The sequence below is a fragment of the Oncorhynchus kisutch genome, linkage group LG3 (genome assembly GCF_002021735.2).
Source record: "Oncorhynchus kisutch isolate 150728-3 linkage group LG3, Okis_V2, whole genome shotgun sequence".
NCBI lineage: Eukaryota > Metazoa > Chordata > Actinopteri > Salmoniformes > Salmonidae > Oncorhynchus > Oncorhynchus kisutch.
Window position 1 is genome coordinate 53,351,986 of NC_034176.2, and position 27,884 is coordinate 53,379,869.

General features: G+C 44.4%; 1 protein-coding gene across 1 annotated transcript; it reads right to left on the reverse strand.

Moving 5' to 3' along the window:
• LOC109884731 (ankyrin repeat and BTB/POZ domain-containing protein 2) lies at positions 1–27,884 on the reverse strand. The gene is made up of 15 exons (XM_020476658.2): positions 26,785–27,884; positions 14,031–14,180; positions 11,966–12,173; positions 11,079–11,231; positions 9,965–10,130; positions 9,659–9,748; positions 8,638–8,739; positions 8,252–8,484; positions 7,839–8,119; positions 5,844–6,022; positions 5,457–5,562; positions 5,129–5,231; positions 4,877–5,024; positions 4,524–4,637; positions 1–1,231 (listed from the first exon to the last, which is right to left on the reverse strand). Exons 1-15 carry the CDS (start codon positions 27,650–27,652, stop codon positions 986–988), a joined length of 3,147 nt encoding a protein of 1,048 aa, XP_020332247.1. The 5' UTR covers positions 27,653–27,884; the 3' UTR covers positions 1–985.

Consider the following 27,884-nt stretch of genomic DNA (forward strand, 5'->3'; position numbering starts at 1 on the left):
TTAATTATTGTGAGCAAAAAAAACGTTTATTGACAAGCTGTATCTACAGAACAATAACATATTCAGAGTTCTGTTATTCCGGTACAATATATACGGTATCAACCCCAAGTTCCATCCACACGAGAGAGGATGGACTCTAGTAAGTAACAGCAGTCCAAAATGCTCTAAATGCTTTATTTCTTACTAGAAAAGAAGTCTCAGTACCTGTTATTATATTGGCGGGTATATCCAGAAACCTTCATCATATTCTAAGATCGAATTCCAGCCGTAGTACATTGCATCCATTTCCTCTCTTAATTAAGCAATGGACTATTTCTCGATTTCCTATGTCAGTCCCGTGGAACAAGTCCTACACATCACTAGACGGCAGCAGTACTTTTCCACTTCCATCCATCAATCCTCCTTCCTGCTCTCTGGGCTACCTGAGGAATTGATGATGAGGTTGCGTTCCACAACTGCAAAACTCATTATGCTTCTGTCTCTTAACTTTTATTTTGCAGCACCTTCAGTTGTCCTTTCGCTATTTGTGGCATGAGTGAAACTAAAGTAACTAAAGTAACTGTCTTAGCAGTACCTTGGGCATTCACAGAGGCAGAGAGAGCAGGTTTGAGGGCCTGTTAGATCACAGTAAAAGTGTTCTTTCCGGTGGCAGATTCACCTAGGCCCTGGTGACAGATTAGCATTACCAACCTGTGCTGGCAACAGTGGTGACATCACCACACTGCGAGATACTGCGCTACACTACACCGGTTATTTATCTCCAGGAATGCTGGTACGGCTGTCCTTCTCCCCACATGGGGTCCATCTCAATATTCTAACGTGGCCTCCTCTCCTCATCCCATTTCCTTCACCCTAACTGACATTTAAGAGCAGATATAGCTATTTGTCTTTCACATGTAGTTATTTCCCATCAGTACAGTTGAAGGAAACGAGACGATGGAAGAACAAAGAAGCCAACTATGACTACTGAGACGCAGCCGGTGGCTTACTCTCTGCAGGGAGGATACAGCGAGAGCAGCCGGTGGACCAAAGTGACCTCCAGATCCTCCAGGAGGAGAGAGGAGTGTTGCTCCTGACATGGTCCACTCCGGGTCTCTGTCCCTGGGGAGAGCTGGTCCTGATGGACCCCTCCCAGGAGCAGCCTGTGGAAGTCCTCTCTCGCCAGGAGCTGTTCCATGTGCTGCAGGAAGAAACCTTCACAGAACCGCCTGAGCTCTGCCGCCCCGTGATCCTGTACAGACAGACAGACAGACAGACAGACAGACAGACAGACAGACAGACAGACAGACAGACAGACAGACAGACAGACAGACAGACAGACAGACAGACAGACAGACAGACAGACGAGAGAGCGAGAAATAAAACAAAATTTAAAAAAAGAGAGACACATAAGGGCAGCAGGTAGCCTAGTGGTTAGAGCGTTGGACTAGTAACCGAAAGGTTGCAAGATCAAATCCTCGAGCTGACAAGGTAAAAATCGGTCGTTCTGCCCATGAACAAGGCAGTTAACCCACTGTTCCTAGGCCGTCATTGAAAATAAGAATTTGTTCTTCACCTATTTAATCCCATCAGTCACAATAGGGACTGTAAAATACTTTTCCCGTTATAAAGCTCTAAAAATCTTACTGGATGATATATCAATGCATTTCCAGCCAATATTGAAATAATAAAGGGTCTCAATAGAAGATGTGCAGTGTCACATGTTTAGTGTAAATTGTCACATGACCAGAGCTGTTTACTTCCTGGTTGCACCATGAGAAGAGGATGGCTGCATCAAAACTCCCAAACAAAAGATTACTAAAGTATGTTAACATAAAAATAGGACAAAGGTTTTTGGTACACATCATCTTTAAGGTGTCTAGTATTGATATATGCATTTGCAATTCCTCAACTTTGTTTAGTGCGGTCATAGAATGTGTAAACATGTTGACGGCAACAATAGTGACCGGTGGGATAACAGTGCATCTAGGTATACACATACATAGTTCTTGTTCTACCTAACTTTCCACTCTGTTATTTCTTTTAGTTTCACTTTGAGTCAAGTTCCAGATATGTTGGATCTAGGTGACTGCCCAGACAAGGCATGCAACATTGCAGTTATCCCTCAAAATGAGAAAGATGCTGCCCTGAGCGATTGTGATAGCGATGGGCCAGATATAGACTATGGACAGGCCATTTGCCAACCAGGCTGTTGAATGAATATGCTGAACCTATACAAACAGATCATGACAAGAACAACGTTATCAATGATGATGATGACCTACCCCCCCCCCCCCCCCACACCCCCCATCCACAAACCTCCCACCGCCCTCCATTGTTGATAATGGAGAGCCAAGGGCCTCTACCCGCCAGAGGGTCCAGTCAGAAGAGCCAAGGGCCTCTACAAGCCATAGGGGTCAGCCAGAAGAGCCAAGGGAAGAGCTGCAGGTGGTCAAAAATAAAGATTGAGGGTTCAAACGAGCGAAGAGGCCTGCCACCGAAGTGATTCCAAAACACATAGTATACACCCCAAATATTGAAAAGGTAGTCACGAAACCACTGAGCCACGGAAGGGGATCTTTACTGGCTGCTACTGTTGAAGATCAGGCAAGATATGACAAAGCTTCTCACTGGCCAATCAACACGATGCACCGGTTCCATAGATGTCGTCATTGTGACAAACACACTACCTATGCATGTGAGAAATGCAAAGCGCCACTGCCCAGTGCTTCAAAAAAAAAAAGGGCTGAGACAATAAAATAAAAATTGATAAAGGAAGAAAAGAAAAGTCGACGAAAAATAATCAAAATCTTGTATGTCTTCCATTTCCTAATAATTGCTCCCTCAGTTGATTTCTTCAAACCAAGCTGCTTACCTATTGCAGATTCAGTCTTCCCAGCCTGGTGCAGGTCTACAATTTTGTTTCTGTTGTCCTTTGACAGCTCTTTGGTCTTGGCCATAGTGGAGTTTGGAGTGTGACTGTTTGAGGTTGTGGACAGGTGTCTTTTATACTGATGACAAGTTCAAACAGGTGCCATTAATACAGGTAACGAGTGGAGGACAGAGGAGCCTCTTAAAGAAGAAGTTACAGGTCTGTGAGAGCCAGAAATCTTGCTTGTTTGTAGGTGACCAAATACTTATTTTCCACCATAATTTGCAAATAAATGTCTTAAAAATCCTACAATGTGATTTTCTGGATTTTTTTTCTCATTTTGTCTGTCATAGTTAAAGTGTACCTATGATGGAAATTACAGGCCTCTCTCATATTTCTAAGTGGGAGAACTTGCACAATTGGTGGCTGACTAAATACTTTTTTGCCCCACTGTATATATATATAAGCACTCAATTTCCAGTGGTGCTTATATATATATATATATATATATATATATATAATTTTTTTTTTTTTTGTGGAGTGTAGGCCTCTACTTGTATGCATATTCTACAGGCTACCTCTATCCTAAATATTACATTTATGTTCACTATTACCTTTATGTTCAGTGGGAAGGAAACACACGACTGCTATATGGTTGTTCGTGAATGTTGCACTAAAATGCATTAAAATGTCACAATGACTAAAATGTCACAATGACAATCGTTCAATGAATATTGCACTAAAGTACAAGTTCAAATGTTACAACATGAATGTTTCAATACATGTTGCACTAAAGTAACAATGTTACAATGTATATTACAATAAAGTAACAATGTTACAATGTATATTACAATAAAGTAACAATGTTACAATGTATATTACAATAAAGTAACAATGTTACAATGTATATTACAATTAAGTAACAATGTTTCAATGTATGTTACAATAAAGTAACAATGTTACAATGTATATTACAATAAAGTAACAATGTTACAATGTATGTTACAATAAAGTAACAATGTTACAATGTATATTACAATAAAGTAACAATGTTACAATGTATGTTACAATAAAGTAACAATGTTACAATGTATATTACAATAAAGTAACAATGTTACAATGTATGTTACAATAAAGTAACAATGTTACAATGTATATTACAATAAAGTAACAATGTTACAATGTATATTACAATAAAGTAACAATGTTGAAATACATTGATGGTTATTTTTTTTTTGTCTTCACTCTCAGCATTCATACCGGTGTTGTATAAGGGTTGCAAAATAGTCACACTAGTATGTGATGGGGCATCCTAGTGGCAATGCTGGGGATTGCCAGTGACAGAGTTTTAAATGTGTTAATAACTGGGTTTGGGATATATAAGAAGTTTGATAACTGCATAGGAGAAATATGTTAATTTAGTTTACTTAACATTATCCCACCGGTCACAATTGTGATCGACCATAAAACACACTTTTTCAAGGAAAAAAATAAATAAATATTACAATGATACTAATGCAAGCACCACTCACACAGGCCCACTTAGTCTATTATGATCATTATAATGGATTGCACGTACTCATTTCAAGGTGCAGACAACACACAGATACAATGATGACTTATAGTTTTAAGCCTGCGTAGGACAACATGTTAACAATGTTTGAATTCTTACCGTAGACATCAAGTAGATGCTGACAGCATTGTCCAGGGTGATACTCTGGGAGAGCAGGCTCTCACACTGCCTCTCTAGCACCTCCAGCTGGAAGAAACAGACCACTGGCAGCAGCTGCTGACAGAGGAGCAGATTGTTCTTCCATCACAAGTCACCACTCCAAACATATAATCACACCTATCCAAAATGCTTACATTTTATGAATGACCTCCACTATGTTGTCTTTCCACTCCTCAATGAAGTGACAGTGGGGGGACCATTCCGAAAGCTTAATCACTGTGGTAAATGTATGGATCAACAATGGGATGTAATGAATGAAGTTCTATCAGTGCAAATGAGGATACATGTATTACCTCCATAGCGTCAGCCTGTGACAGCCTCAGCCCTTCAGTCCCCCCACAGTACAGACAGCTCATCATCCTCTGGAAGGTGCTGTATGTGATGTCAGAGATGTGGATGGTGCTGGTGTCTGACCCACAGAAACTCAGCAGGTACCGAAACCTGAAAGAGACTTGATAACCATCTTGTGGACACAAAAGCACAGACTGCCCCTGAAAACACCTAGAGCCTCCACTCGAGGTGTGAGGAGGGAAGGGCTCGCTCACCTCTTGGAGGCAGACATGAGGAGAACCCTGTGGGCGTAGAAGGGACGGCCTTCCACTAACAACATTATGTCAGACATCTCTGGGTTGTTCAGGAAATGAGCATCTGGTGGACGAGAGAGACCAAAGTGACGTTTGCACCATTTAGAGTCAGAAAAATGCATTGAAATACATGTACGCAACAAAGCATGATTTACGCAACAAAGCATGATTTACACAAACGCTGGAGTTGCACTTTGCTAAAATGAGGTGAAAACTCGACCCTAAGAATCAGAACAATCAGACAGACTACAGTTTGTTCCATGCAGAGAGAGTATGCCCGTCTCCATACCTAGCTGTGTGGAGAGAGTGAGGTCCATCGGAGGAACAGAGGGAGTAGGAGCAGAGCCGTAACAGTGAGAGAAGATGGCTGACAGTCTCTTGGTTATGGCATAGTCCTAAAGGGATATAATCATGTTCAAAAAGAGTCATGTGACTTTATAATAACAGCCATTGCAAGTTTTGCTACCCATTTTAATTACAACGGATTTTAGATTTTTTTTTTTTATGTTGGATCGATTCCTGATTCATACTCTGCTTTTGGTTCGAGGTTCCATTGAACATTTACTCAATGAAAACTTCTACTGACATAGTGTAGTCTACACGGGAAACCCCAACACCAAACAACAGCGACTGAAGGAGAAATTGGACTGCCAGGTAGCCTAGCAGTCATGGCTACCTTGCTGGTCGCAAACAAGTTAAACAAGAGTGGTAGAGCGGGCGAGACCAGCTCCTGGCAGTAGTCCTGTGGCCTGATAGTTGTGAAGTCTCTGAGGAGAGAGAGGGTCACCTCATCTCTGGACTGTTGTTGGGCTACATGGAAGGACTCCAGCCACACATGGAGCTTCCAGGGGACACCTGGGGAACAAATAAAGGAACAAATTAGGGTCCCAAGAGATTATTCACCTACAGTTGAAGTCGGAAGTTTAAAAAAACTTAGGTTGGAGTCATTAAAACTCGTTTTTCAACCACCCCACAAATTTCTTGTAAACAAACTATAGTTTTGGCAAGTCGGTTAGGACATCTATTTCGTGCATGACACAAGTCATTTTTCCAACAATTGTTTACAGATGATTTCACTTATAATATACTGTATCACAAATCCAGTGGGTCTGAGGTTTACATACACTAAGTTGACTGTGCCTTTAAACAGCTTGGAAAATTCCAGAAAATGATGTCATGCCTTTAGAAGCTTCTTATAGGCTAATTTACATCATTTGAGTCAATAGGAGGTGTACCTGTGGATGTATGTCAAGTCCTACCTTCAAACTCAGTGCCTCTTTGCTTGACATCATGGGAAAATCAAAAGAAATCAGCCAAGACGTCAGAAAAAAAAGTTGTAGACCTCCACAAGTCTGGTTCATCCTTGGGAGCAATTTCCAAATGCCTGAAGGTACCATGTTCATCTGTACAAACAATAGTACCCAAGTATAAACATCATGGGACCACGCAGCCGCTCAGGAAGGAGACGCGTTCTGTCTCCTAAAGATGAACATACTTTGGTGTAAAAAGTCCAAATCAATCCCAGAACAACAGCAAAGGCCCCTGTGAAGATGCTGGAGGAAACAGGAACAAAGTATCTATATCCACAGTAAAACAAGTCCTATATCGACATAACCTGAAAGGATGCTCAGCAAGGAAGGAGCCACTGCTCCAAAACTGCCGTAAAAATGCCAGACTACGGTTTGCAACTGCATATGGGGGCAAAGATCGGACTTTTAGGAGAAATGTCCTCTGGTCTGATGAAACAAAAATAGAACTGTTTGGCCATAATTACCATCATTATGTTTGGAGGAAAAAGGGGGAGGCTTGCAAGCCGAAGAACATCATCCCAACCGTGAAGCACAGGGGTGGGAGGGATCACGTTGTGGGGGTGCTTTGCTGCAGGAGGGACTGGTGCACTTCACAAAATAGATGGCTTCATGAGGAAGGGAAAGTATGTGGATATTTGAAGCAACATCTCAAGACATCAGTCTGGAAGTTATAGTTTGGTCGCAAATGGGTCATCCAAATGGACAATGACCCCAAGCATACTTACAAAGTTGTAGCAAAATGGCTTAAGGGCAACAAAGTCAAGGTATTGGAGTGGCCATCACAAAGCCCTGACCTCATCCTATAGAACATTTGTGGGCAGAACTGAAAAAGCGTGTGCAAGCAAGGAGGCCTACAAACCTGACTCAGTTACACCAGCTCTGTCAGGAGGAATGGGACAAAATTTATCCAACTTATTATGGGAAGCTTGTGGAAGGCTACCCGAAACGTTTGACCCAAGTTAAACAATTTAAAGGCAATGCTACTAAATACTAATTGGGTGTATGTAAACTTCTGACCCACTGGGAATGTGGTGAAAGAAATAAAAGCGGAAATAAATAATTCTCTCTACTATTATTCTGACATTTCACATTCTTAAAATAAAGTGTTGATCCTAACTGACCTAAGACAGGGAGTTTTTTTTACTGGGATTAAATGTCAGGAGTTGTGAAAAACTGAGTTTAAATGTATTTGGCTAAGGTTTATGTAAACCTCCGACTTCAACTGTAGTCATTGAGAACAAAGTCTCAAACAACCTAAAGTGGATCAAATAATATTCTGTGCTTTCGGGAATGCTTGAGTCCTTCACAAAACAATGATGATGGCATAAAACAAAAGAAGTAGGCCTACAAATAACCCATACCCAGTGATCGTAGCTCCATGGTGACATCCAGGTAACCGTGCTCAGCGCTGTAGTAGGCAGCCTGCTGCAGGGCCTTCATCCTGGCCTTACATAGCCTGGGCATGGGGCTGGGGCTGGAGCTACTGGGGCAGACAGCAGGGCTACAAGGGCTGAGGCTGGGGGGAGGTAGTGAGCTAGCCTCTTCTTCCTCCTCCTGGAACCCCTCAGCCAGTATCTCCTGCAGAGAGAGAATGTCCTCCTTCCTCTGCTGGGGATGGGTCAGAAGCCTCCTCAGGATGTTCCTGTAGGAGAATAGAGGATGAGTATCCATTCATTTATTCAGTTCTGACTGAAGGTAATAGACATAGAAAGGACAACACTTTAGACTATTGAGACATAACCCAAGTCTGGACCAGTTCGACAGGTGTAGCTACCTGTGTCCATGTGCAGCGGCGTAGCTGAAGCAGTTCATGTCCTCGTAGAGCGGGGATGTCAGAGCGTTCCAATCATGCACTCTGAGTAGAGGGTCGGCCCCGTGGGCCAGCAGCAGGCTCACCATTTCATAGTTCCCAGCAGCAGAGGCCAGCTGAAGAGGAGTCTCAGCAGAACTCTCCTGGCTGGAAGTCACAGCAGTCCCCTCCACGTCTGCACCCACCTCCAACAGCAGCTATACAACACGGAAACCCAGAGAAATGGTTAGTACTACGCTACACTACACACACACACACACCAAACCTTCCCACAGGGCAGCACTATCAAGTCTGAGATGTGTGATTAAGAAACTGTGTTAGACCCTTTCCACTGGGCAGTGAGGACTCACCTGAGATACTGAGAGGTGTCCATGCAGCACAGCGAAGGTGAGGGCCACCCAACCACGACTGTCTGGGTGGACTGAGGGCTGTCTGAGGGAGCAGCAGGGAACCTGGGAGAAGAATGAAGAACGTTACGATATCTAAGTCTAAAATGTAGACTTGTTTTTGAAAGAAAAGCATTTTTTTTGGTCCATTAAAATAACATCAAATTGATCAGAAATACAGTGTAGACATTGTTAATGTTGTAAATGACTATTGTGGCTGGAAACGGTTGATTTTTAATGGTATATCTACATTCCATGGCGTACAGCGGCCCATTATCGGCAACCATCACTCCTGTGTACCAATTGTACGTTGTGTTAGCTAATCCAACTTCATCATTTTAAAAGGCTAATTGATCATTAGAAAACCCTTTTGCAATTATGTTAGCACAGCTGCAAACTGTTGTCCTGATTAAAGAAGCAATAACACTGGCCTTCTTTAGACTAGTTGAGTATCTGGAGCATCAGAATTTGTGTTCGATTACAGGCTCAAAATGGCCAGAAACAAAGACCTTTCTTCTGAAACTCATCAGCATATTCTTGTTCTGAGAAATAAAGGCTATTCCATGCGAGAAATTTCCAAGAAACTGAAGATCTCGTGGAAAGCTGTGTACCACTCCCTTTATAGAACAGTGCAAACTGGCTCTAACCAGAATAGAAAGAGGAGTGGGAGGTCCTGGTGCACAACTAATCAAGAGGACAAGTGCATTAGAGTGTCCAGTTTGAGAAACAGACGCCTCACAAGGTCTCAACGTCAACAGTGAAGAGGTGACTCCGGGATGCTGGTCTTCTAGGCAGAGCTCCTCTGTCCAATGTTTGTGTTCTTTTGCCCATCTTAATCTTTTATTTTTATTGGCCAGTCTGAGATATGGCTTTTCCTTTGCAACTCTGCCTAGAAGGCCAGAAAGTTACCAGATTTTTTAAACCCATTACATGATATTCTATCCATATCATATTATGCTAATATCTTTTGAGTAGTAGTGTTCACCGCCAGGTCCAGGTTGGCTCCAGCTTCCACCAGTATCTGGACTAGAGCCTCGTCTCCACACGAACATGCGTACATCAGAGGGGTCATACCCTGTAGGTCAGAGAATACACATCTTACTCTGAACAGTCTCTACACTCTCTAACAGCAGTAGGGCATACAAGCAGAAGACTGACACGTCTCTTTTAACTTCCCTGCCAAAACCTCAGTCTTATGTCTGAATATGTATACTGTATATCCTACCCCTCTCCCCAACTCCCCCTACCTCTATCCCCACCATGTTCTCCTATTCCCTATCCCCAGTGCTACCTGGTCATCCATAGTGTTAAGCCCTGATGGTCCCAGTAGCTGTGTGGCCTGACCAATCAGGTCCGCTCTGCCACAGGACAGCATGCGGAAGCCCAGATCCAGCTGAAGCTTCTCTGTAGCAGCCTTAGAGTCCAGACGCCTAAATGAGCTGGAATAACACTCAGGCCTGGGAGAGAGGGAGACAAGAGGATAAGGAGAGAGAGAGAGAGCGAGAGAGAAAGAGGGAGGCTACAATGAAAACTTCTAACATGCTTAACTCTTCAATAATGACAGTAGGCCTACTGTTATGCACTGGTTTCACAAGTCAACAGTATGGTTCAGCATCTTTCTATTGCATGTTACAGTAATATACACTCACTGGCCAGTTTATTAGGTAGAGGTACACCCGTTCACGAAAATCGATCGCTCCTACAGACAGTAAGTCACGTGGCTGTGGCTTGCTATATAAAGCGGGCAGACAGGCATTGAGACGTTCAGTTACTGTTCGATTGAGCATCAGAGTGGGCAAAACGAGTGACCCAAGCGAAAAGGGGCGAAAAACAAAAAACATCCAGTCAGTGGCAGTTATGTGGGTGAAGTTCGCTTGTTGATGAAAGAGGTCGAAGGAGAATGGCAGGAATCGTGCAGGCTAACAGGTGGGCCACAAACAGACAAATAACGGAGCAGTACAACAGTGGTGTGCAGAACAGCATCTCGGAACTCACAACTCGTTGATCCTTGTCACTGATGGGCTATTGCAACAGATGGGTTCCACTCCTATCAGCTAAAACAAGAAGTAGCGGCTCAGCGGGCATGTGGTCACCAACACTGGACAATTGAGGAGTGGAAAAACATCACCTGGAACCTCAACCCAATAATGCATTTTTTGGATGAGATGGAACGGGCTGTTCGCAGAGTTAATGTACCACCATCCAATCTGCAGCAATGTGATGCCATTGTGTCAGCATTGACCAACATCCGTGTGGAACGTTTTCAACACCTTGTAGAATGCCCCTAAGAATTCAGGCTGTTATGGAGGCAAAGGGGATTCCGACCCGGTACTAGATGGGTGTACTTTATAAACTGGCTAGTGAGTGTATGTCATTAAACATGCAATGCTCAGTGTGTTTTCTACCTCAGCTGTCTGGGCTCACAGTCCAGTCCTGGGAGGAGCTGTCTGGCGGTCTGTCTGACATCATCGCTGTCCACCAATAGGCTGCGGCGGTGCTCCGCGTGCACCACGGCAACCCGTATCCACTCCATCAGAGGGGGAAGGAGCATAAACAGTCTGGGGGGAGGAGCAAAGATTCAAACAATGAAGTTATATAATTATTAACTTTCCTCAATTACTCAAAAACCTCACAATGCCTTCAAATCTGGCATAAAGGACCAATTCCTCAGCCTTTGGTACAATAAAGACTACTTAACCTTTTCCTGCAGTGGCCTAAAACAGGTTCACACAGGGTGTTTTTCTTAATGTGTGTTGATGTAGAAACCTCCCATACATTTTGCCCCAATTGAGAAAAAGGGAACCCTTTCACTGTTAACAAAGGACTATAAAGAGAACACTGTTTCCCTGATGTGATGCTTGTTTTAGAACATGTGGTCTCTTCACCTCCCCAGAGCACAGAGGCTGGTCGTTATGGCAGAGATCTGTTTATAATGTCTAGATTCTCATGTCTCCGCCCTAACAATGGGAGATGTTGTCCCAAAGGCAGAAAAGCAGGCGACAAGCTTAGGTCCAAAATAAGCCCATAGAAACACATTGGGCTTATTTTGGACAGATTTTGGCGAGTGAAACCTCTCGCTTCACCTCTTCCTCTCTGGTTATGGTTACTGAGATCACAGGCCTCAACAGAGACACAGAGCCGAGTCTAACTGGAAGCTAACGGGTTAATGGGGCCTGTGATTATAATTGGTACCAGGTGGAGGGAAACAATATCTCTGTGTGCCTATGAATACAAGAAGGCACATGCACACACACAGCACTCACGCGCAAACACACACACACACAGCCCTTACCTCTCTCTGCTCAGGGCCATCCTGGGGGGCTCTAGATTTGGGTTCTCCAGGGATTCCATCTGTGGGCTAGACAGGAAGTAGTAGAGGGTACGCATGGCATCGGGCGCCCAGAATACTGGATGCTGACTTGCTGGGCAATTAGGGCTGAGGGAGTGGCTAACTGCGCGTAGGCGCTGTATGTGGTGCATGGACCGTGACACCAGGTCACCTGAGAGGAAACAGTCACACACGCATTTAGTATCACACACATCATCATCTGATACAAATCCATAACACCTCAGCTATACATGCTCTGTTAAGACCTGTAGTTGTAGCATGATGTACTGCAGTACCCACAATGCTATGTATACACTATTGGTTTCCTTACCAATGCATTTCTAATGCAAAGCTGTGGGACTTTCAACTTCTGTCAGTACACTTATAGACAGAGCCACACTGCACGTTTTCCCCTTCAGTGTCTCAGATATCCCAGGTAGCAGCTGGATGTAACGTTAGTCTTACGTTAATCAATTCTGTGTCTTATTATATCTCTTTACAGATGAGACAGTGGGAACGGTTCAATGATCGAGTCTCCGATAAAACTCATTAGAAGGCAAGTTTGGGAGCAGAGTTGAGGTAAGCTGGGCTCAACGGCACGTCCCTTCCTTGTCGACCCTTAAATCAGGAATAGTCGTCCTCGGCTGTAGCTATCGCAGTCACTTATCCCGCAACATATGTGGAAGGCATTAGAAAGAAGAGACGCTAGGTCTTAAACGTAGCAACCAGAGAGCAGTGAGAGAATCTGCTCATGTGAAAGAGATTATAATCTTAAAACGACAACTCCTTTTTTTAATGATGCTAAGACTCCTGGAGTAGCCACAGTGTCTGTCAAAGTATATGCAGGTTTTGGTTCATATTTACAGTTCATATTTACAGTATGTACTGTATATCCATATGGCTAGATATACTAGACTATGTGTAATCTCTAGTGATAGCAATAAGCACCACAATTATGATTTATTTTATGGTGAAACAAACTGTATGTTCTCCCATTTAATTCATGCGCTTGGGCTCCAAGAATGAACAAGTGTGTGCACTGTTTCGCTAGGTGCTACTCCCAAGATGAACAGAGAAGAAAGGACCAACATGGAATTTGTTTGGTTTGTGGAAACAGGGGAGTGTGTGTGTGTGTGTTTGGGGTGTGTGTGTGAGGGGCGGGGTGGGGTGAGCAAGGGGGTCTATAACACCCTGTGGCTGACATGAAAGTGCCCTTGTGTTTTGGGAACACAGAGTAGTCTGTTATATAGCCTAATGTTTCTGTGGATACGACATCCCTGTCAGAATCTAATGAAGGGACCCTAGAGACAGACCAAGGGTCAGATTTCTTTTTTAAAGACAGTGAACAGGGTAACGTTATTATGCTATCGTCAGACCTGAGACCAGTGTTGTTATCTACACCAACATTGTGTCGACAAAGCATGATAGGATTGAATCCCGGGCCTTAGTTGTTGGCTAGAATCGTGTTTTGTCTATTTGAGAGGCTTTAGCTAGGTGAGGCACAGCACTTTAAAATGTTTCGGGGACGACTGACTTACAGAACGTGTACGTAAGTTAACATTCTAAAAGAATACATGAGACAAATGGACAGTTGGATGGATTCAAAACACTGTTCAGTGCTGCCCTAATTAGGCGCCCAAGTTTTAATGAAGATGAACAACAGAAGAACAAGAGGGACTGGGGATGTTGGAGTTGACAGCTGGTACCTCTCTAAATGTGAAAGATGGCCCTCTACTCAGAATAAGGTTGAACGTGGTCAGCAGGAGTCTGTGCCTGCAACTGTCTCTTTCTCCCGACTAGATGAGGCTGATGAATCACATGCATAAGGACCAGAAAGTTCCTCGCTGGCTAGGACTAAAGCGAGAGGAGGATGTGAGTGTTTGAGAAAGAGTGTGTGAGAGAGGGAATCTTAGAATGTCAAATGAAGACGGTATGTGATACATTTGAGAGTGTTTGAGTGAGGGTGAAGCTTGAGAATGTGACACAGACAAAGACACACACACACACACACACACACACACACACTCACTGAGTTCTGTGATGCTGCCCACGCATGTGGCCAGAAGGGACTGTTCCAAGGTACGTAGCTCCAGGTGGGCGTAGGCATCCTCCCTGCTCTCCATTGGTGCCCGGGAGTCCTTTGTGTATGGACTGACATGGGCTGGCAGGGATAGCTCACCTGTACATACAAAAGGTACACGCAATTTTTTTTAAAACATTTTTTTTATATAAAAAGGTAGAAGACATCAGGAACATTTACTCATAATGAGTTACTAAATCCCTCAAAGACCTCAAGCTATTTAAGCATTAATGTAGTGTTTCAACTCACACTAACGCTGTCAGTGTCTGCCACCATGGCTCGGCATCTGCACAGAAACAACCAGGACCATAGACGGACTATATAAAAGGTTTACTTTGGAGGTGAAGGTTGAATGCACTACTAGTTACCAGGACAGTTCTGTAACCAGGGAGAATAATGAGGGGATCATATCGGATTTAGTTTGTTTATGAACTAAGATTAACTCTGAGAGAGAAAAGACTGAGGAGACATGGGGTGAGGGTAAATGTTTAGTTACACACCACCTCTCTCTGTCCTCTTTTACGAGGTCTTAATATCCCTCTCTCTCTCTCTCTCTCTCTCTCTCTCTCTCGCTCTCTCTCTCTCTATATATATATATATAGAGAGAGAGATATACTCCCACCTTTAAAATTAGAATTTAGCCTTTCATTTAAACCTTCAGGAAATGAGACAGGTAATGCCTTGACGCATGTGATCACATCTTAACCATACCCAAATAAAATCGGATTCTCATCTGTAGGGTGCACTCTTAGGGAAAAAAAAGGTTCTACCTTGATCCAAAAAAAGGTTATCCTATGGGGACAGCCAAAGAACTCTTTTGGAACCCTTTTATTCTAAGAGTGTAGTAACAGAGTAGTAATGGAACGTTCAACCATTTACTGCCCTGACCAAAAGGGGTTTTAACTAATCTATTGCTTTCTCCCACAGAGAATTACAGTTCTACAAGCCACAAAGTCAGCAATCTGGACAGTATATGACACACACCCACTCCCAAATAGAATCACCCCTTACAGGGAGGTTTCCTAGAAACACAAATATAAAACATGCATGCGCACACGCACAAGCACACACACATACTCCCACAGAGCCAAACACACACACATGCACACACAAACACAATGTGTGAGATGGGTATTTGCTGACACTCTTGTATTTTACACAATGGAAAAGGCACCAAAAGCCTAAAGCCAAGCTACGATAGCTCTGCTCTCTACAGGCTTAGTATGCAAAGTTCCCTCCCCCAACCCACTAGTCTTACTCAGCTATTTATATCAGTGTGGGAGAGGGCTGTGTATGACGTATTGATGTTGAATGACTAATGGCACCCTATTCTCTATAAAGTGTACTACATTTGACCAGAGCGCTATGGGCCCTAGTCAAAAGTTGTGCACTATAAAGTGAATAAGGGGCCATTTGGGATGCACCTTAGGAGAGCATTCAGAGTGATCCTGATGAACTGAACCCACAACCACTGTCCACACTCCGCCCCATACTAAGTGGATAAGCCATACACATAGACAGACACACAGTCACACACACCATTACACAGTCACACCCCACCTATCTTCCCTTACACCACGGTCCCCACACTGGCAACCCTCAAAACGAATCATGTATAATCAGTGACTCTACACACAGCCTCAGACTCACCACCAGCAATAAGTCTGCTCTGAGACATGTGTGTATATTTTTGTGTGTATTGTGTATGTTAAGTGTGTGAGAGAACTTTTCAAGTAGATAGGAGTTACTCTGTAACTTTTATCGAACACAACTGGAAGCTTTCATTTGGATGAAAGAAATCCAATATTTATAACGTGACTATTGGTAGCAATTGTAAATCAACACCAAAAATGAATTGTTCGGTTCACAAACTAAGCTTAAGCCACAACCAAAGATAAACTGTCTGTAACTCCCAAGTCGGTCTCAATCCAACTGACTTAAATATTGAAATAAATATTTTCTTGGTTGTCGAAGCATAATGAAATATAATCCTTTAGGATAACTTACATTGATTGACCCTAGCTACTTTGTTTGGGAAAAAAAGTCATGTGTGCCATCTGAACAAGTATTTGTTCATATAGTCCATTCATTCACAACAAGAGACCAGTCTTCAGGGGGTACAAAGCACAACTGAGTGTTTTCCAAACCCTACTTGTGCTTGCTAACTCCCCAAGGCTACGGCTACTGTGTGTGTGAACACAAACCATGCTTACCTCCCTAATCATGTGTGATTACGTTATTTCCTTTACCTCCCTCCTCCTGTGTATGTGTGTGTGTGTGTGTGTGTGTGTGTGTGTGTGTGTGTGTGTGTGTGTGTGTGTGTGTGTGTGTGTGTGTGTGTGTGTGTGTGTGTGTGTGTGTGTGTGTGTGTGTGTGTGTGTGTGTGTGTGTGCGTGCGTGCGTGCGTGTGTGTCTGAAAACAGAGGCACAGTCACCTTTCTATGACACACAACATGTCCTTTCTGTGGCAGGGCATAATGCCATGACTGTTTGGTCAGACTAAAACAGCAGTATGGATAGAGGGGAGACATAGGGACCAATCCTACCCTGAGTTACACATATGCTACCCAAAATTTACTGAAACCCCCTTTTGACACAAGCGCATAATTTACCAGATGTCCTGCACGGTGCAAAAGGCTAAGATGTGTTTTGCAATATTGCACTTGTGATTTCATGAATATGAATATTTTCTAGTAATATTATTTGACTGTGACGCTATGCTATTCAGCGTTGCTGATGACAATTATCCAGTATGGGTGGTTCAGAGAGGTTAAAGGACGAGCTTGCCTTGACCATTTGGATCGATGGGCGACTAAGGGAACGAAGGAAGAAGATTTGTTTTCACTTGCCCGCCCAAGGATTCCACCTCGTCTCCGAGGCATCCCGGAAGTCCACGACAGCTCTGTTGCCGTGAGAATACAAGGCTACCTGAGTTCCCTTGAGAGTCTCCGAAGTCTGCCTATTCACCTCTTCCCGAGCCAATGCAACTAGGCAGAGCTAGTCTGTCTCCAGCCGAACGGATATACAGGCTTCACACTAAGAGTTTACCTATATTGAGGGACTACTGGTAATTTCGTCTCCAACTGTCCCCTAAAATACCAGGCTCACAGGTAGGAGCCAGTACTCTGGTGGGCCATACGGATAACTTTTCCTCTCCCCTTACTCGCACACATTCTCATGCAATTTTGCTGTTGGGGAACCAGTCGAAATCTCTCCGGGTACACATTGACTTTGGGGCCGATGAGAGCTTTATGGATGCTACCCTGGCATCCGAGCTGGGTATCCCCACTCAGCCCCTCTCCATTCCCATGGACGTTAGAGCCCTGGACATGTGCTCTATATGCCGGGTCACCCACAATACCACCCCCATTTACCTCCGTGTGACATGGAACCACAGCGAGACGATCAAATCCCTGGTCATTAAGTCTCATCAGGTTCCCATGGTATTTGGTTTCTCTTGGCTCCAGTGACACAATCCCCTTATTGACTGGTCTTATGATGCCATCATGGGCTGGAGACCGTTCTGCCATGCTCATTGACTGAAGTCAGTGCAGCCTGCCCAGGTAGTCTTCCTGGGAGCTGGGAAGTTGTCCCGGACATCTCCACTATTCCCGCGGAGAGCCAGTTCTTCCGGGAGGTGTTCAGTAAGGCCCAGGCCACTTCGCTTCCGCCCTACTGACCATATGACTGTGGGATTGACCTTCTCCCAGGCACCACTCCTCCCGGGGACGACTGTACTCTCTGTCGGGTCCAGGACGAAGGCTATGGAGACCTACATTGATGACTGCCTAGCTGCAGGGTTCATCCATTCTTCTGCCTCCTCCGCATGCCCAGGGTTCTTCTTTGTGGAGAAGAAGGACAAAACCCTGTGACCGTGCATCTACTGGGGCCTCAAAGACATCACAGTGAAGAACCGCTACCCACTTCCACTCATCTCCTCGGCCTTCGAGCCGGTCCAGGTGGCCACCGTGTTCTCCAAGCTGGGCCAACGGAACGCCCACCACCTGGTGCGGATACGGGAAGGGGACAAGTGGAAGACTGCCTTCAACACGGCCAGCGGTCACTACGTGGAACTGGTCATGCCATTTTGCCTTACCAACGCCCCATCTGTGTTCCAGGCTCTGGTTAATGATGTTCTCCATGACATGTTGAACCAGGTTCGTCTTCGTATACCTCGACGAAACCCTCGGCTTCTCCTGCTCCGCCCAAGAGCACATGTTCCTGACAGGTTCTCCAACACCTCCTGGAGAACCAGCTTTTTATGAAAGCAGAGACGTGCGAATTCCAGTGCTCCACCATCCCCTTCCTGGGTTACATCATCGCTGCAGGGAGTGTACAGATGGATCCAGGGAAGGTGAGAGCGGTGGTGGATTGGCCCCAGCCTACGTCCAGGGTGCAGCTGAAACGCTCCCTGGGATTCGCCAACTTTTCTCGTCGCTTTATCCGGAGTTACTGCACATTGGCTTCCCGTCTGTCTGCACTCACCCCTCGCAAGGTTCTGTTCACGTGGTCCCCAGCTGCTGACCGGGCGTTCCGGGATCTCAAACACTGTTTCACCACAGATCCCATTTTGGTTCATCCTGACCCGTCCCACCAGTTCGTGGTAGAGGCCGATGCTTTGGATGTCGGAGTGGGGGCTGTCCTGACCCAGCGTTCTACCCTGGACCTCAAGTTACATCCCTGTGCCTTCTTCTCCCATCGCCTCAACGCCACGGAGAGGAACTACAATGTGGGGAATCGCAAGCTTCACGCGGTGAAGATGGCTTTGGAGGAGCGGAGGCACTGGCTGGAGGGGGCGGAACATCCGCTCATTGTGTGGACCGACCACAAAAACCTGGAATATCTCTGCACCGCCAAGCTTCTCAAATCCAGGAAAACTGGGTGGGCCCTGATTTTCACCCGGTTCAACTTCTCCCTCTCATACCGACCGGGATCCAAGAATGTCAAGCTGGATGCGCTGTCAAGCCGTATAGCCCCACGGCTATAACCTCGAAACCCGAGACCATCCTTCCTACCTCGTGCCTGGCAATCAGCTGGGGAATAGGGAAGCATATTCGTGATGTGCAGCGTTTGTGATTGTCTCCATCCCCCTCCAGGTCTTGCCCATCTTCCCCATTATCCTCAGTGTATTTATACCTGTGTTCTCTGTTTGTCTGTTGCCAGTATGTTTTGTTCGTCAACCATATCAGGGTTTTTTTCCTTGCTCCTGTCTGTTTCTAGTTCCTGTTTTCTAGTTTTCCCGGTTCTGCCTGCCCCAACCCTGAGACTGCCTGCCGTTCTGTACCTTATCACATCACACTGGATTATTGACCTGTGCCTGTCTAGACCCTGAGACTGTCTGCCGTGCTGTACCTTTTGGACTCTGATCTGGACTACCGACCTCCGCCTGCCCTTGGCCTGTCGTTTTGCCTGCCCCCTATTCTAGTAATACACTTGTATTACTTCGACACTGTCTGCATCTGGGTCTTCCCTAAAACGTGATATAACTAGGAAGTTAAACTGTTTTCCGGATTAGTCAAAAACAACATTTTCCCCGCCCAAAACCGAGATTGTGTGTGAAACACACTTCACACTGTGGACTCGTCCAACTTAAAGGACTAAATGATATAGCTTCCCAGTTAACACAAACCATGACCCTTTTCAAACAGAGTAGTAAATACTATAAAGGGATAACCGCTACTCTGGAAGACAACGAGGCATACAAGATGATACATCTAGAGATGTTATGGTGCAGAGGCAGTATGAGCCTGCTGTTATAGAGATCTGAGAGGAGGAGGATGATGATGAGATACCAAGCTGTGTGTGTGGACAGCGCAGAGAAGAGAGAATGCTGAGAACAGATCCTCTCGTGAGAGGAAGCACCTTATCTGGTTTCACAGTGAGAATCGATTATGTTGGATTTACTGTCACAAAGTTTATGGGTTAGGTACTATCATTTGTCATGGTCATTTGATCATATTGAGTGTAGGTCAGATGTACCTAAAATTGAGAGGGGCACTCGGAGAAAGGAATGTGAAGGGGGAGGGATAGAGACAGAGAGAGAGAGAGAGACAGAGAGAATACTAGATATCCAGTTCCTTCCATCCTCTCCTAGACCTGTTCATGACTGTAGTAACAGCACCTGCCAATCTACCAATGTCAGCTTCACAGTAACATTAAACCTGACTCTTTCCCTCATAAATGCAATAATCAACACCTAGTGTGTGCTTTATTAACAGTTCCTTTAAGCTTTAGCCTAACCCAGAGGGCCATAAACCCATGTCCCAGTATAAGAGCGGAATGCTGGCCTCTAGCCGTGTATGTAGTGTTTAGAGCAGTGGTTCCTAACCAGGGGTAGGACCCCTGGGGGTACCTATCCACAGGGGGTACTTAAGAAGACTCATGAGACCATAGGCTTCCTGGTAAAAATGCACATGAGGGGGTACTTCAGGGGTACTCCAGACAGTACCACACAGTAAAAATAAAAGTGTTAAGTTAACACCTATAGAGTTGAATTCAACACTGTTTCAGATAACATTTGGTCCAAGTCTACATAGTCTTAAAGTTACTCTACAGGTAGTGTCACATTAATTTGACTCAAAATTGTGTAAAAATTCACACAGGAATGTGTAATAATATATTACATTGGTTTAACATCTATAATTAAGTAAATGTCAAAGTGAAAACTTTGCTATTAGTTGTTGATGTTACTTACATGATTATTTGAGGATGTACAGGAGCAATTGCGTTGACATACAAGTCGAAATAATGATCATTCCGGCTGGAATGCACTTTTAACCAATCAGCATTCAGGATTAAACCCACCCGTTGTATAATGAATTCCATTAGGACCAGGGGTGCAACTTTCACTGGGTATGGGGGCGACATGACCCCCCCCCACATTCTGAAATAAAAATGTTGTCCCCCCAGTTTTGTCATTGCATTGTAATACAAAATACAGCATCAGTGTGCTTTAGGACCATGTGGACGCCTCAGAGCGGTAGGGTAAGATGTTTGGTGGTTTCAGCCAGCTGGATTTAGGACTGCGTGGACACCACAGAGCGTCCAGAGGCAGCTGTTGTCTGTGTGCTTTTCTCAGCGTTGTAAAAGCAAGCAGAGCATAAACTGGCTACTCTTTATTTGACTAATGTAGCTGGCAAGGTAACTGCTGTTTGACTCAACAGGAAAAATGTATTTATTCCTAGTGCTGAGCTAGTAGTGTAACTGACATGCAACATTAGCTAATGTTTCATCCCCACTCAACTGAAGTTCTGTCTGAAGTTTTTTTTAAACCTTTATTTAACCAGGCAAGTCAGTTAAGAACAAATTCTTATTTTCAATGACAGCCTAGGAACAGTGGGTTAACTGCCTGTTCAGGGGCAGAATGGCAGAGTTGTACCTTGTCAGCTCAGGGGTTTGAACTTGCAACCTTCCAGCTACTAGTCCAATGCTCTAACCACTAGGCTACCCTGCCACCCCAATGAATAGTGAATGAACTAACTTCGGCCTAGCTATCTGTCAGGTAGCAGTATCTAACAGCTGTTGTGCGTATGGAAATGTTTTCTAGCTTTTGTTTTGTCCGGTTTCAACAGAAGTAAATTCACCTGGCTAGATTTCGCCAGTTGATGTACCATTAGATCAACTGATCCACTTTAGTATAGCAATGTAACGTTACCGATCTGTCAGTTTCCTTAGCTAATTCCCTACTTTTCACACTGACAGTAATATACAGCTCTAGAAGCTTCACTGTTATGGTGCACAGTCAGTACACAACACTATTCTCATCATGTCTTAGCAGGATCAGATGGTGACAGGTGTCCCAGCAGGGTCAAACAGCCAGGGAAGACCAGTGTACGGAGCTCAGGTGAATTTTACAGTATATTATAACAATCAGTGAATGGATACAAAGTTCCATTTTTCCTTTACCCATATTTTTCTTTCCCAATTTTGTGGTACCCAATTGGTAGTTACAGTCTTGTCTCATCGCTCATCCAGGCTCTGTCACAGCCGGCCGCGACTGGGAGACCCATGGGGCGGCGCTCAATTGGCCCAGCGTCGTCCGGGTTAGGGGAGGGTTTGGCCGGCAGGGATGTCCTTGTCCCATCGCGCACTAGCGACTTCTGTTGTGGGCCGGGCGCAGTGCACGCTGACACGGTCGCCAGGTGTACGGTGTTTCCTCCGACACATTGGTGCGGCTGGCTTCCGGGTTAAGTGGGTAATGTGTCAAGAAGCAGTGCAGCTTGGTTGGGTTCTATTGACTTTATTATTGGATATTATTGGACCTTTGTCAGGTGTCATCTGAGCAGTATCAAATGGTGACAGGCGGTTGAAGAGAACTTTGGCAGATGCAACACTTTATTCACTCTGTGTAGCAAACAGTGGACAAGCCAGATGCTTCAAAGATTTTAACTATTTTACGGCAGTCTGACAAACCTCTAAAGTTGACCTCTAAACTGTATTAGCGGTTGATAGTGGCCTTTCTTGATGACACAAATTATGTAAAACAAAAATGTGTGGAAGACCTGGGAGAGACTCCTGATGATGGTGATGAATGTATACAGATATGTTAGAATGCCCAGTCATGTTCATATAATCTCAGACAGAAATTGCTGCAGTTTAAGGCCATCCATAGAACATACTATATGCCAGTGAAACTGAATCATGCACTCAGAAATAATTCCTCCCCTGGAAGTGTAAAACACAAAAAGGGACATATTTCAAAATGTTACGCTCTTGTGAAGGCTGGCTGAATTCTGGCAAAGAGTGTGTTCTTTTTCCGCATGTCTACAGATTCTCCCTTCTTCCTATTTTTGTACATAGCCCCCCCCCCCCGGTTTAGAGGAGCAAAAGTATTGGGACAAATTCACTTGTATTTTTTTAAGTAGTAAAAAGTTAAGTATTTGGTCCCACATTCATATCAAGCAATGTGTACATCAAGCTTGTGACTCTGCTGTATGTTTTGGTTGTGTTTCAGATTATTTTGTGACCAATATAAATGCATTTTGGAGTCAGTTTTATTGTAAATAAGAATATAATATGTTTCTAAACACTTCATGTGGATGCTACCATGATTAAGGATAATCCTGAATGAATGTGAGAAAGGTACAGACGCACAAATATCATAACCCCAAGACATGTTAAGCTCTCACCATTACAATAACAGGTTAGCATTTTTTGGAGGGTATGATATTTGTGCATCTATAACTTGCTCACTCATCATTTTCACAATTAATTCAGGATTATCCATAATCATGGTAGCATAAAATGCATGTAGAAGTGTTAAGAAACAATCAAAGTGACCCCAAAATGGTCATATTAGATTGTGTAGAAATGCAGAAAATGAGCTTTAGATGCCCAAAAAATTCTGAGGGAGGACCCCAGACCCCCCCCCGCCAGGTTATGTCCCCTCCACTTTTAAAAGCAAAGTTGCGCCTCTGATTAGAACACACTATGGGAAGATGGGTGAGCTGAGGCTACTGTGTACAGATGAAGGTACAGATAAAGGTAGAACACATATAAACAGTAATAACACTGTAATCGAGTACCGTGCAATAACATACAATGGTATAAATGGGAAAGACACATTTCTATCCGAACAAACAAAATAGACTATTCTGTGTGTGATTGGTTTAGGTAAACAGGACCCCCTAACTGGCCTCCAATTAGGGTTCTGACTGGTGATGTGAACCATGGCTCCTTCCTTTAACTGCTCGTTTCTCAGTCCGCCACACACACACATGCACACACACACACACACACACACACACACACACACACACACACACACACACACTGTGGCTTAACCACAGCACCCTAGGAGATCTCCCACTTCCAGTCCTCCATTACAATATTACACCTAATGACTGTTTCCTGTCTGTCGGGCTCTGTGGGGCTTTCCCCTTAACCTTGACATACTTGTGGCAGAGCGTAGGTCTATGGTTCTATGGTTCTGAGTACTAGAGGACCTAGGAAACCAGTGACCTCACCACTTATCACTGTGATTGCTTTTCCATGGAGTCCATTTGTAACAGTTAGGGCATTTAGCCTGCTCTGGGACTTCAAGGACATACAAAGAGAGGGAACAGGGGTGACATTTAGATCATCTCAACGTCATTAGTCAACCCCAAAACCAGAACACAATTCTCTCTCTCTTACTCACTCTCTCTCTCTATAGAATGAGTCTACAAATGTTTTTCTGTGGACACAAGCACACCCTAATCACTGTTAATGAAATATCAATCTTTGCGCTCTGATCAACATACACACAACACACACAGTGGCATGTATTCATGGATGCCAAGGGAAGCCAGGCTTCCCCCAAAAATGTACCATCATTTTCCTTCAGTTCGCCAGAGGCTGAATGTATCTCAATGGAGAAGGCATCTGAGCGAGCAGAACAGCGCCCCTCTGTCTCTGTATGTGTAGCCCATCTTTTTAATACAATTTCAAAAAATTTATCCGTTATTTTACCAGGTAAGTTGACTGAGAACACGTTCTCATTCGCAGCAACGACCTGGGGAATAGTTACAGGGGAGAGGAGGGGGATGAATGAGCCAAATGTAAACTGGGGATTAATTAGGAGACCTTGATGGTTTGAGGGCCAGATTGGGAATTTAGCCAGGACACCGGGGATAACTCCCCTACTCTTACGATAAAGCCATGGGATCTTTAATGACCTCAGAGAGTCATCATTGCATCTATCTGATGCTGTCTGATCAAAAAGAGTACGATATTGTTGCTGCCCGTAGCATTGAATGCAAGGGAAGCCAGCGAGCATTTGGCCTCCCTTGATAAAAAGTATATAATAATAGCCAATCAGCGTTGAGCTAAACTAAGTGAGCTCAACTTTGAATAGTCTTGATGCATAAAAAAAAATGTCAAAGGTAAGCCATTTTGGATTTGGCTTCACACCAGTCAAATCGCATCACATCAAGCCAAATGTAATTGACAGATTTTTTTTTTTAAATTGCTGCATCTCGTTGTGTTGTTGTCCTCAGGTCTTGCTAGCTAAATTTGGACCTTTCCTAAATAAGCCATTGATGGAGATAGGGATTTGGACTGCTGGTTTTAACAAGCTGGCTAATCGTTGCCCATGAACGAAAGGAAGTTAGGCTAGCGAGCATGCATTTTAGCCAGGTATCCCAGAACAACAAGAACTAAAAGCGTGTACTGTATGACGGTTTCGGCATCATGAAAGAGAGGAGGATGGCATTGGCGTTTCTCTACAAGTAGGGTAAGTCAACATGTTTTTTCTACTTACACACACACACACACACACACACACACACACACACACACACACACACACACACACACACACACACACACACACACACACACACACACACACACACACACACACACACAGAAATGTATAGCCACATATTTAGCTTACGTTGATTGGACTAAATTGTTTTTGGAATCTTTTAGACTAAGCATAGGTGATTTAATGATGTTGAAGTTGAAATGGTCCTGGAATAGTGGAGGCAGCTCCTGTTTTCTTTGCGACTGATGGTATAGTGTTCTAAATCAATAGTTGTTTCGTGGTCCGAAAATGACGGAAATATTAACTTCATTGACCATGCTGTAGGTTATGTAACCAGTGGCATAAAGTACTTAAGTAAAAATACTTTAGTAGTTTTTCGGGTATCTGTACTTTACTATTCATATTTATATTTTTCACAACTTTTACTTCCCTACATTCTTTCATGAAAATCATACATTTTCCCTGTCCCCCAAAAAGTATTGGCTACATTTTGAATGCTTAGCAGGACAGGAAAAGGGTCCAATTCAAACACTCATAAAGAGAACATCCCTGGTCATCCCTACTGCCTCTGATCTGGCGGACTCACTAAACACACACGCTTCTTTTGTAAATGATGTCTGAGCATTGGAGTGTGCCCCTGGCAATCCGTAAATTAAAAAAATGAATAATAATTGTGACGACTGGTTTGCTTAAATATAAGGAATTTGAAATCATTTATAATTTTTACTTTTGATACTTAAGTATATTTTAGCAATTACATTTACTTTTGATACTGAAGTATATTTAAAACCAAACCTTTTTTGACTTTTACTCAAATAGTATTTTACTGGGTGACTCACTTTTTTTTATAGACATTTTCTATTAAGGTATCTTTATATTTTCTCAAGTATTACAATTGCGTACTTTACCACCACTGCATGTAACTGTTTGTTACATGCAATACGCTCTCCAGTTTTGATGAAACAAAGGTGTGGTTGTCTTCTTACTGTCTCGGCCTTAGGCCTCTATATAACAGTCGCAAGGCATATGAACTAACAGGTTACAGAGCAAACATTGCAATTATCACAACACATAGATGGCTTATCTTTCCTGGCTTGGCTTCCTCAGTGATTTTACCCAAGCACTGCTACTGACAACACACACATGCATGCTTCTCATATGTGGGGTCAGTTTTTTAGAAGGGCCTCTCTCTCTCTCTCTCTCGAATATTCTGCCTGAGTGGACTTTTGTTTTGTTCCTTTAAATTCTGCTAGACTTCCAAAAGCTGCCAGAGAGAATTATCAGAATGCATGTTCACTGAAGAACCATTCCATTGTGCGCAGTCATAGGAGAAGAAAATCATTATTGGAAAGGGGTGTGTGTATTTAGTGCATGGACAGAGGGAAAGTGATAATTGATTCACATATTGTGTCATCAGGGATGGGGCGCACGCATACACGCACTCACACACACATTTACCATTGGCATTTTTCCCGCATATCAGATGCTCGTAGTTCTGCATCACTCCCCACAGCTCCGCGTCGTCATTGACGACCCCGTCCAGGACCTCAATATTTACCAGGCAACAGGTGCCCCTGCGCTCTCTCTCCCGCTCGTCTGCCATCATCAACACCCGCACGACCACTTCCTCCACAAGGCTCTCCACGCACGCGGCCAGGCAAATGGCTGCGTGCTCATGCACGCGTACTGACACACGCGTATCCACCATCCACCTGTAGAACCGTCCCACCGGGAGGCTGAGCCCGCAGCGCGAGGACTTGCCCCGTTGACGCAGTGTCTCGCCCGAGCTCATGCTGTACAGAGAAATGGCCCTCACCGTGCCAGCCACGCACCGCTCAGCCAGCCCCCAGCTCAGCACCAGCCGAATGGCGCTCTGCACCTCGAAGCGCGTGCATCGCCGGTGCAGCTCACTCAGTCTCTGAGCCTCCCGGGAGATCCGAACCAGAGCCCTCTGCAAGAGCAGCGAGAGACGGCTGACTGCGTCACCGGAGAAAGCCATCTCCTCACCTGCTACTTTACGCAGGACTTCAGCAATCTCCTGGTCGGTCCAGGGGACCTCTTCCAGCGTCGGCAGACGAGGACACTTGGAGAGTATGTCCTCTGGATCCTCAGGCAGCACCGTGTTGACTGTGTCCCAGCTGGCGTTCCTACTGCTCAGAGAGCTGATCTGGTTCCACCAGGTCCCCCGGTGTGGGTGGGTGTGGGAGTGCCGGGACCTGGACGAGGAGAGGCTGAGGGACTTGCAGGAGTCCCCAGCTCCGTAGCCCGAGTCCAGACTCAGATCTTCCAGGGTTTTCGTCATCTTGGGACTGAAGGTGCCTGACATTATTGTCGCTTTCTTGAGACGTGCTTCTTTTCTGAGAGATTCGAAGGTCACTTTTACGCACTGCAATAAATACACCCCGTGAACGTTTCCACTCCAAGTATAGATATATGGATTAAGGTAGTTAAATGACTGTAGATAAGTCTATTCAATCACTTCTCTAGTAGTTTCGATGTTTGTCCATGGACGCAGTCTCGCCTGCTGCCAGTCGCAGCTCCACAGGCACATGCACTGC